General features: G+C 39.3%; 1 protein-coding gene across 4 annotated transcripts in view; it reads left to right on the forward strand.

Moving 5' to 3' along the window:
- The window catches only part of ASAP2 (ArfGAP with SH3 domain, ankyrin repeat and PH domain 2), a 91,293-nt gene that overhangs the window by 22,476 nt on the left and 56,712 nt on the right, over positions 1 to 12,105 (forward strand). For 3 of the 4 annotated variants that reach the window (XM_026695265.2, XM_026695267.2, XM_026695266.2), the window contains 2 exons: positions 5,730 to 5,802; positions 7,947 to 8,092. In XM_026695265.2, the coding sequence (XP_026551050.1) occupies positions 5,730 to 5,802; positions 7,947 to 8,092 (219 nt within the window). Of the gene's footprint in view, positions 1 to 5,729; positions 5,803 to 7,946; positions 8,093 to 10,160; positions 10,273 to 12,105 lie in introns of those variants that run through there. The other variant, XM_087916941.1, reaches the window with a different exon arrangement.

The following is a 12,105-nucleotide window of genomic DNA, read 5'->3' on the forward strand; positions in this document are numbered from 1 at the left end:
TTGGTGGAGAACTTGGCGGCTTGAAAGGTGGCATCCGCCGAGAATTCAGCCGCGGCCATAAGTTTGGCGATGTCCTGTTGGGCTCTGAGGTTGGCCGCAGGGACATGTTGTTTGAGTTGTTGGAGCCATTTAATCGAGGACCTAATGAAGAAAGAAGCAGCAGTGGATGCCCTGACTGCCCAGGCGTCGGAATGATGAGCGCGGCGTAGGGCCAGCTCGGCTCGTTTGTCCTCGGGCTTGAGGGCCTCGAGAGCGTCGCTAGGGGTAGACCGGGAAGCTAGTCCTACAATGGGCTCGTCCACAGGGGGGGGGATCTAGCAAAAGAGTGAACTGCGGGTCGAGATTGAAGAAACGTTTATCCTGGGCAGAGGGAGGGGGGGGGGAGGCCCTGAGGAGGCTAGCTGCCTGGAGACCATGTCCGAGAAGATAGGTGGGACGGGGACCACATCAGTCTCCACCATGGGCTGGGAAAAGATGGAGTCGAGGGGTTCCCCCGAAGCCGCTGGTTGGGAAGGAGTGGGGGAGGTCAGGCCGGAGGTATTCTTGGCCTTAAATAGAATGGACCTAAACAGGTGCGGCTTGAACAAGCCCACGAAGGCGGGTTGGTCCGGAGTGAGGCCCTCGTCCTCCGACATGTCCCCCTCCAGTGGGTCTGCTCCCGAGAAGGGCTCACTGCCAGAAATGGACCCCAAGTCTAGGTCCTCGCCTTCCCCAAATTGGGTAGGATCCCCGAGCTCCTGAGTTTCTATCTCCTCCTCCAAAGACAGGGGGAAATTCCCGTGGGATGCTACCTGCCCGTGCGAGGCCTCGGATCCGGAGAATGAGCGAACGGAAGGTGCCTGCGCTTCAGAGGTCGCGGGCCGTGGAGCCGGGCCGGCTATATGCTGGAGCTCTTGCGTTATGCTTTGTCGGATGGCCAACTCCATCCACTGCCTGAGATTCTCCGGGATTTCCAGCACGGGAGGTGGGTGAGGCTCCTCTGGGCGTAGACCTGCAGCGGTGGGAGTAAATGTGGCCTCAGGGGCCTGTCTAGGCTGAGAGTGAGAGGAGGGTGCCGGGGAGGAGGGGAGGGGGTTGGGTGGAGGTTGAGGGAGTAGGGGCGGAAGGAGCCAGAGGCACGGAGCCTAACTCTCTGGACCGCCTGTCGATCTCCTTCTCAAGTGCCCTGTGTCGCCTGAGGGCATCTCTCTGGGAGGCTTTAGAGGCTTCCTGGCTTTGTTTACGCAGGTGATGAGTCTTTGATTTGGCCTTCAAGGAAGGGCCACGAGGTGTTTTGTCGTCTGCCATCTGAAGGAGCAAAAAGAGGAATTTTGGGTTAGTATTAGACGGTTGGCACGTCTGGATGTGGCCTACGGAAGGCCAGGAATCCTAGCAACTGTTTCACGCCCCCTTTGATCAAAAATTTTTAGTGAACTGCTATCGAGTTGAGGGCCTGGCCCATGAAGTCAATCAGCCAAAGGTGAACGCCCAAGCAGCTACCCTCACCGGACGGACCGGGTGGGGGATTGCTATGCTGCTACCTCGCCTGCTGGGTAGGCTGCGAAGCCAACGGACCCTTGAAGCTCTGTAAGCCTTGAGAGGCCTGGGAAAACACGAGCAGTAGTCTAGGTAGTCCCAGGGGCTGCCTAGAGTCTCAATTACCTGCAGCCTGTAACAGAGTGCCTCAGAGAAGAAAGGTAGGCCAGAAAGCCACATTCAAAATGGCGTCGCTGTCTGAAGCCACATTCAAAATGGCGGACGCCATGCGGTGAAGCCACATTCAAAATGGCGTCGCTGTCTGAAGCCACATTCAAAATGGCGGACACCATGTGGTGAGGCCACATCCAAGATGGCGTCGCTGGCTGAAGCCACATTCAAAATGGCGGACGCCATGTGGTGAGGCCACATTCAACATGGCGGACGCCATGCTGAGGCCACCTTCAAAATGGCGGACGCCATGCGGAGCCCCAAAATGGCGGCCGCAAACAATCTGAGCTAACCCAGCGGCGGAACTCTCCTAATTAAGGAAGAGGCAGGGGAGCAGTTTCCCCTGAGCTAAAGGCGTTCGTGGGGGGGAAACAGTGAGAAGAGAAAGTCAAGGCAGGTAAGGAACGATGCGTTTTCGCCGGGGCGAAGGAACGACGAGCGAAGGAGGGGTGGGGGGGTGGCGTTCGGAACGCTAGCCTCTGCCCCTGAAATATGTGATAAAGCTCTCCCCCTGTATCAGGGTACTCCCTTGAGAGTGCAAACCTCAATTTTCCTGCGCTGGTGAAGAGAGGGTCCAATAGAATCAGTAGAAAAAAACCGATCAGCCAAGGAGCGAACAGCCTGACTGCCACGAGGCTGAGCTAAAAACGGGGACGCCAGAGGACCACGTGATGGTGAGAGGCGTTCCTCAATTTCAAGCTCAGCCTGTAGGAGCCGAGACTGAAGCACCTCCCAACCTGGACGCTCGGAGCAGCTCCATGGAAAATATATTCTATCTCATTGTTTCTTGATTAAGATTTTTTTTTTCCCTTATGGTTTCTTAAAGCTGGGCGAACAGCTTTCTGACTGACAGACATCTTTGAGACATTCATGTTTTTAGGATGCCCGGCTTTTATTTACATCGTATTTATGGCCCCAGTGCCTGTAGTGCATTTTTGAACATGTTCAATACCCTATTGTTTCTAGGCTACCATATTTATACTAAAGACTTTAAGACTCTGGAAAATTGTATTTTCTAAGGTGCATATACTTTTTATGATTATAATGCATTTTCAAGATACCAGTGCAACTAATGAAACTGGATGTTTCTTAATACTCTTCTAATAAGATTTCTCCATTCCCACATTTCTGGGGAAAATGGGATGCTAACTGGGAGGTATGGTAAGCTGTATATTCTTACAGATCTGTGAGTTCATAGTGAGTAGGAACACATTATATTGTTAGGATATAACCAGGTTTCAATTTGGGTACTGGAATTGATTAAAATCTGCAATTTGAGTTGTTGTTTTTTAAGTGTGTTTTTTTTTCCCTAGTGTTGATTATTAACACTAGGTTGTCATTGTTTGCAATGGTAAGTAATATTCAATCTAAAGATCTTGAGCTTTTCTAAAGTTAGTTAAGTGAAAAGCTTTAAATATTTTTATTATTTATTTAGTATTACATTTTTTGCCACCCATCATATCATGTATTACCTGCTGTAGTTCAAGTAGCCTGTCAATCTATGTAGAATCAAATTTTGAATTAGAACCTAATATGTATGTCAGAGCATATTGATTTATACTGGACTTGACTTTGTAGTGTAAATAAGATTAGTGTCCCTTTTACTTGTAATCTAGAATGGTAACAACAAACAGAATGATGACAGTCTCAGTGAAAGTAAGTCTTTCTAAATTCAGTAGGTTGTACAGTATCTGCAGTTTATAGTTTTTGTAAATCTACAGGTATTCTGCTCATTTGTTTAATAAATTAAACTGAAAAATTAGTTAAAAGTACTTTTTTGTATTGAAGGAAGGATATTAAAGGATTGATACAGAATTGAAATGCTGCCTTTTTTGTTTAAAAATGCTGTAGTGATAGACTTGCATATAATAATGATTATATTATATAAAAATAAATACACATAGATCTGCTTAAAACAGAGGAGCAGATGCTGTATCATATGGTAAAGCTTAATGTGACATTTAGACATTAAAAAAATACGCACATGTACAAAACAATGCTATTTCACCTTCTTTCCAGATCAAGACTTATGAAGAACCTTATACAAGCACATAGTGGGCAGAGATTAGTGCCAGAAAATAAAATGCGTTCTGACATTCTACATCTCATTGACACTTGGTCGAAAACAAAAGACAGTGAATTATGAAGAACATTAATTTGAAAGCACTTTAGAATCTGTATATGACCATGCTAAAATATCCATTTGGTTGCAGAATTAAGCTTGAGACAAATGCATGCGCTTCCCTGAAACTAATAGAAAAGGGCCCTAGGAAGCATTAAAAAGGCGTGCTTTCCACACAAGAGCAGAAAAAACAAAGAGAGAGGTCTATTAAAATATGTAAAAGCTGGTTTTATTAGCCACTCAATTACCTTAATGGCGTCACAACAAAGAATTCTGCTGAAACTATTATTTTAAAAAATATATTAAGAGAAATTACTAAAAAACGATACCCGAAAACGTAAGGCATGCTTTTACAAAGCGGCCATGATGGCTTTGTTGAAAACTCCAGGGTTTTGTTATTTTATTGCTTTTGTTTGCTTCATTCTGTTTTGTAATAACTAATTATTCAAGATACTGAAATAACATAACATAACCAGCAGAGTTTGGGCTTCATTTAAAATGCTTACCACATTCTGGGGGGAAAAAAAACATGTACAGTTTTTGCCATTTGTGACTTTGTGACAAATCTTTTTAAGCCCATGGATAAATGTTGAGAATAACATTGATATATTGCTTTATACTGAACATTAAATTATTGTGCCCATGCTCAGTGGTGGGAATTGTTTTCTGCAATATTTTGAGTTTTGTAATGTTATAGCGTATGTTTCACTATTATTATTTTTTTCAGTTTGTAAGTGATATAGGTATATTCTTGCTAGGATTATAGTTATTGAGATAAGATTTCTGATAACTAAAGAATGGAAGTCAGGCAAAATATTATTTTGGGGCAGCTAACTGGTAGGATTTTTTTTGCAGTTTAGCAAGTAACTTGATTTTACAGAAATTACTTTAAATATGAAATAAAGCAGAAAGCTACCTGGGCATTCTAAGCTATCTAGACCACTGATATGTTCTTATGTCTTCCTTAACCACAGTACATTTTGTGAACTCTGTACTGACTCTGTTGTGTATGTAGCATTTTGAATACAAAGCGCATTATGCATTTAACATGTCAGTTTTCTGGAAGGTACACATGATTTCCCCCTATTTTAAATGATGTGTGGTGGCTTCTTCCAGTGGATTTTCTTCTCTGTGCCTAATGTGGACTTGTTCATGAATTTTACTATTCATGCATGGTGGCATGATCATTATAGTACTAGTATCATATAATTCCTTCAAGAGGTCATTTAAGATGCTCTTGGAAGCTTGTGAGTATCATTTTGATGTCATTAGTAAAAAAACCTGCATTACTGAAAGCTGCCTCGAGCTACTTGGATCACAGCAGACAACAAATTAATATAGTCAGATGTGCTAATTAAAAAAAAATCCCTATAATATATAAACCAAATGAAACACAGTCATTAGTGTTGCTCTTAAAACAGTGACTTAATATTCTTTGTCATTAGCACAGGAGCCCAAGTTTTGTTAGAAATTTCAATTCTAAGTCATTCATATATGAATACTAGTTAAATAATTGACAATCAGGTATTTTCTTCATGAAAGCCACTTTGGTGTAATGATTAAGGCATTAGAAATTTGGGAGAGAGTTTAGTCCCACCCGAGGTACACAGCCAATTGGGTGGCCTTGGGTCAGTGACATTCAGCCTTAGGAAGGAGTCAGTGGCAAATCACTTCAGGCAGTCTCCTTGAGTATTGGACACAATTGAATGGAAGGAAAATTCTTTGGGGGTGAAGAGATGGAGATTGCTACTTCATTTTTTTTCTGAAGGGAATAAAAATAGTAGAAAGATTTATATAAAAAACAATGTATAGCATTTTCAGTTATCAAGTAGCATGGACTTGGTATATTGCTTGGTATGCTGTTGAGCTCATATAATTAATAAATATTACCTATCTTTTCTTTTATTGCTTTCATTTTTAGGCCCTGGATGTTGACCGAACTGTTCTTTATAAGATGAAGAAATCTGTAAAAGCCATAAATGTTTCTGGTTTGGGTATGTAAACTTCGTTTATCGCTGTCCTATATTTCTAACATATACATTGTGTCAATATTCAATGCTTGTCAAATATTCACCGAGTGATGCAGATTCAAGTCCGTGATAGTTCACAAAAGAATGCTTGTTCTTTCTTTTGAGATGCTTCTACTTTCCTGGTGCTAATTATTATTTTGTTAAATGTGGTGTAAGTTACATTTAAGACAAGCTACTTTTCCCCTTTAAGTCAGAAATTGGTTGAACAGATTTTTAAGGGTAATTTTAGTTTTAGTAGTCGGGTGACATTATAATTCATATTGATAGGGAAAAGAGAAACAACACTGGAGTAAGGAAAAATGGGAACTGTTTTATTCAAACATAGGACTGCATCCTCGTTAGGTGATCACTTTAGTTCATAAGCAGACCTCCCCCTCTTTCCCTGCAATGAAAGTTTCTGTTTTTTGACTAGCCATTGTTTATGGTGTTATAAAGATATGTTTGTGAATGCACACAACTCATGAAGTAAAAAAAACGTTCAAATAATAAATAGTCACCACCAATCCCATTACAGCCATGCTCAAAGGAAACTTCAAATAATAATAATAAATGTATTTACCAGGACTCAAAAATTACTTGAAGGCGTAACTTTTAAGCATGCATGTGACATATTATACTTTCTAGCTTCTATACTGTAATTAAGAAATGCCTAAACATGTTAACATGTTGCTATTAAACTTGATGCTTCATTATATACTGATACTATACACTAATTTGTACTTGGTTTGAGAAAAGCTGCACAAAACATTTCTTTCCCATACATAGCATTTCAAAAATCAAAGGGAATATTGGTTATGAATGAAGCTAGATAAGACATAGTTATTTAGGGAATAAGTGAGAATCAGTCTATGGCACTTAACCACTGAATTAGCAGCCCAGGATTCTGGGCAGTTTTTTTTCATCCTGCAGTTCAGGCTGCATTCGAAAACAGGCTTTAATGCTAAGATAAAATAGGAGAAGCAAGGCCCCCCTCCTCCTTTCCCTAGAGTTAAAGGTCGCAGAGAAATAATAATCTGCACCAAGATTGCTGGAAGGAGAGAATGAGTTGTATGTGTTGTACACACATCTCTTGTACCAGGAAATGTGACCACAGGGCTCAAAAACTTCCCATCCTGAATTAAGAGAATAAATGCATTTCGGGGTTCATTTTTTTCTCTGAGTCAAAGATAGGATACTTACTGCCCACAATGTTAACAAATTTAGTTCCCTTTAGTGCCATAAACCCAGCCAAATGTCTGGGATGATGGGAATTATAGTCTACTAGTAACATTTGGAGGGTCATCAATTCCCTTTCATTCTGTGAAACATAATTATGGTGTTTTGCATTTTTATGGTTTAGATGTATCAGTAAACTATGGATGATAGAAAATGAAATTTCTCATCTTTTTAAAGCTGTTGAATGAATGGAGAGGCCCATGCATTAATTTCAGATTAATTAATGTACTCTATATTATGCACTTTAGCTTGTGTTCACAAGAACAGATTCCAATTTCTTTGTTACCAACCTTGTGTTAGTTTATGAAAAACCAGCTATTGTAGCTTAGGTAACAAACTGTGATCAAAGCAAACCATATCATCAACATGGGATCCCAGTTTTTCTTTGATCTGAAAATAGCCTTTATGTATGTTTCCCAATAATATACTTGCTGATATGTATAGTATAATATACCATTATGATGTGCTACTGCAAATAACAACTGTTACTGAGAAGGAGCTTAATTTAAACATACCAGGCTTCATTTATTAAATGTCAGATAAATTTAGAGTTGGTGGTGTTGATGACGATGATGATTTACCATCACCGTTATTTGGACTGGATCTTTTCTCCTGTATTTTGAGTTATTCAACTGGAATCTATTTCAGGTTTTTGTATGAGTTTAGCAATTTAATGCTCTTACTTTTCTTTATTCAGATGTTTAATTTTTTTTAAAAAGAAAAACCCTGTTGTACACTATGGGTTATCATATTGCTTTGAAATTCAAAACTATAAAAATATTTGAATGAAATGAATGTATTCAAATGTACCTGTAAAATACTTGTACTTTTTAAATCAGTGAAGAACTTGTTGATAGTTACTGGAATTAGCATACTGTTTGTTGTCTTTGAAGCTCATGTGGAAAATGAAGAGCAGTATACTCAAGCTTTGGAGAAATTTGGAGGCAACTGCGTCTGTAGGGATGATCCAGATTTAGGAACAGCATTTTTAAAATTTGCCGTATTTACAAAGGAATTGACAGCGCTCTTCAAAAACTTGGTAAGAAACAATGGAAGTATGTACTGCAGAATTGAAATCGTACAGTGTGGCTTTAAGCTTAATCTAAAATACATAACTACTAAATATAAAAATTATTAACTACTAAATATAAAAACTTGATCTCCTATAAAGCCACAGCTTTGATAGACACTAAGCTGTTCTCTGGGGAGGAAAAAGGACTGAATACCTGCTTCTGAGGCTTACCTAACAGAGATTTAAATTGTGACTGTTTAGAGTTGAAATCAGATACTGTGGGAGAATCTTTTGGGTATGCATCCTATGTATATTGTAAATTATCGCCTAGGACAACTTTTGTTATCTAGCTCTCTCAAAGAAGGATTTGAAACATTTTATAATTGGGTTCTTTCTAAAGCTTTATAATATTAATTGCTTAAAAGGGGAGGGGGGACATTGCCGTGGGAGTTGGGGAATCCAGGGAAGAGGAGATGAAGAATCACATAGAAAAAAACCAAATTCAATTCTTTATTTGCTCACACCATATAGACAGAATCTTGACAAACTAAACTTATCCCTAATGGATACTCTCTGGGAGAGCGGCCCATCCTAAATCTTTGACTCTGGTCCAGCTGTCTCTTGTCTCCCCAAATCCATATCGGAATGTGTTTCCTCCTTCCTGGTTTCTGCAGCTCCACTGTAGTCCATCATACCACCTTCCCCTTCAGAGACACAGTCCATCTCATCCAGCAGAGCATCATGGGATAATGTTGATTGTGTTTGAACTGAAGGTGGGAGGGGATACCTCAAAAAAGCATTGGGCGTGCTCTTGAAAAGCTGTCAACTCTTCCTATTATTATAGCAGTTAAATAATACTTTATTCAAGGGTGGCTCAGCCTTTCATCCTTCTGATGTCGGTAAAATGAGGACCCAGATTGTTGGGGACAATATGCTGACTATAAACTGCCTAGAGAGAGCTGTAAAGCACTGTGAAGTGGTATATAAGTCTAAATGCTATTGCTATTTCATATTTTATCAAATAATAGTTAATGTCTGGTGAATAAGAATATTTTTTCCAATACTGCTATATAACTTTCTAAACTGTATCATGACTGAAAAACATTTTTCCCTGTAATATCTGATTATGATTAAATTAGAGTGAACTGCTTATAGTGGTAGCCTAAAATTTCTGCCCCATTAAAGCACTGGGGTAATTGCATTAGCAAATATATTCTATCCTGGACACTTACTTCAAACATGTAAATATCTAGAATCTAAACATAATCATAAGAGGTCTGCTTATAATCAGATGATTGGAATAGCAAGTAAAAGAATGCATTAATATAAGAACCACTATGGATTAAACACCACTTGACCTAGATAGTGTCATCCCAAACGTTTCTTTTGGTTAACTCATTCATCACCACTTGCTGTGTTAAACCTGCATTCAGCAAATGGAGGGGGAAAAGGACACAATTTATAAATTTGAACTTTGCTCTTTGTGGAAGCTTAGCCTGCTTTTAAATCTTTACCATATATACTCACAGATAAGCCAGGAATTTTAGGTACCAAAATTAAACCATATGAAAATTTCATGGGTTGGGTTATGTGTATTTTTCTTTGGTTAAAAATACGAGGATCTGCTTATCCACACATGGGCTTATGTGAGAGTATGTATGATATTATTTAAAGACATATTATACTTCCCAAGTTAAATTATGACATGGATTGTTGTAAAGGTATATTTCACTATCCTATACTTGCAAGTATCTTTTCTATCCCTCTGTCTGGTTGCTTTTTATTTTATATAATAATTAGAGTTGACAGTAAACAAATGTAGCCTTAGAGTAAGTCTTACCAATGAGGAGTATGATATTATTAGTAAAGTTACAAAACTGTTAAAACAGATTCTGAAATTATACAACTTGAAAACAAATAAGATTTAGTTTTTATTGTTTTAGAAATTGTAATACAGGCTTTATTATTTAAATACTTTTTACCATGTTTCTTAACTCTTGTTCTGTTTTAGAGTCTGTGCATGAAACTAAAATTTAAATACAGGTGGGTTTATGTATAAAGTCAAACAGATACATTATTTTTTCATACTAGTGATATTTAATCTTTCTTTTTGCACCTTGGGCTCTCATTTCCCATTTCCTTTGGAATAAAAAACACTGTTGCATTGCTTTATTTGGAGCTGATTCCTGGGGCACCTTTCAAAAATAGTAAGTTAACATGGTCCTTGGCAATTCATGCTGTGTTTTCTTGCCAAATTCTCTGTTAGCTTATCTGACATTCGGTAACAGTAATATTAACAGCCTCCAGCTATTTAAGATGTGTATGACGATGCCTTCAGATTATTTCAAGGTATAAGAAATGTTAACTTAATGCTATTTACTTGTCAGCTTTTCTTTGTTCATACTTGCAATAGTTTCTTCGTATTAATCTGGAAGATCCTTCGACACAGAGCGGGTAGCTTTTATGCAGATATTAGGGTGTTAAGCCCATATACAAGGAATGCTCAACTTAACAACCACAATTGAGCCCAAATTTTCTGTTGCTAAGTGAAACAATTGTAAGCGAATTTTGGCCCATTTTACAACCTTTCTTGCCACAGTTGTTAAGTGAATCTGGCTTCCCTATTGACTTAGTTGTCAATATGTCGCAAAAGGGGATCACATGTCCTCCAGGACAGTGCAACCGTCATAAATATGAACCAGTTGCCAAATGTATGAATTTTGATCATGTGACCATGGGGAGGCCACAGGGGTCATAAGTGTGAAAAACTGTCATGTCATTTTTTTTTAGTGTTTGTTGTAACTTTGGTCACTAAATGAGCTGTTGTAAATCAGGGACTGCCTGTAGTTAGCAAAGCCAAGGAAGTAAGAAGACCAATTTCAGGAAAGTCTCTTTAAAGCCAATACAGATCCTTGAGAACTGCAAGAGTCAATTAAGGTAGAGTTTCTTTGAAATGCCCTTCTGCCCACACCTCTCATGCCTGCCTTTTCCCAGATAAATGCCTTGTGCATAGCAGTGCTTTCTCATAATCTCTATTCCAAGTTTTAGAGGTACTTTCTAATAGAGGATGGGATATAGTGATGGGCAAACAGATTGGGCTCCTGGTACCAATTGCTACTTAACCTGAGAGCCAGGCTACCTCAGATGTGCTTAATTTCTGGTTGTTATCAGATTTGCCTATAATAAATCTCTCCTCATCTAAGATCTTTCATGGATTAGAGGTAGGCTCAGGATTCATGGACATCATGAGGATAATGAAACAATCCAAGATCATTCGAGGCCTAACTTGCACGGAGGACCATATATATATGGGGTTTTTTTGTGATATAATCTGAGGGTAGAAGACTATAGTTTTTATTCTGTGCCATAGTCTGATCACTCTCACATTGTTATGGATATGACTGGTGCTGCCAAATTTTTCAGGGTTTTGCAAAACTATTCAGTTAGTCTCCCCTCAAAAAAAAAGGGGGGGGCTATTTGGAAGCATTTTGCTTATAGGAAGTATCTGAGGAGTTTCCATAGGCTGTGGTGAACAGTTCTGCTAAGACTTTAGTTGACGGCTAGAAAACAGAACCAACAAGAGCCTTGGATAAGATTGTACCCTAGTAAGTCTTTTCTGGTTTGCTGGTCCAACAGTGTCCCTAGCTTTATTGAGGAGTTTTGGGTGATGAAGCAAATCGGGAGAGGCCTAAATTGCTGTCGGTAAAGGAGCAAATTGGATTGAACTTGGGCACTTACATTTGAGTTTACACTGAGACAGAGCAGAGATTTCTAGGCATATGGAGCTAGATGCCAGTAGGGCAAGTTCTAATCAGGGACCATGATTGTGTCTTGCTAGATTATTAGGATGAGAAAGAGCTCGGAATTCCTGAGGAAGTAGATGAGGTTCCATGCAAAATAGGCTGTGTTTTAATGAAAGAATGTAATGGTGTCAAGACAACTATTACAATGGATTGGGAAAATCAAGCATTCCTAAATCCAACAAAAATGTGGAAAATGCACACTTCATTATCCTTTTCCCCCTCTGCACTGAGTATCTT

This window comes from Pseudonaja textilis, chromosome 1 (assembly GCF_049901715.1).
Source record: "Pseudonaja textilis isolate UNSWEBS1 chromosome 1, rPseTex1.2, whole genome shotgun sequence".
NCBI lineage: Eukaryota > Metazoa > Chordata > Lepidosauria > Squamata > Elapidae > Pseudonaja > Pseudonaja textilis.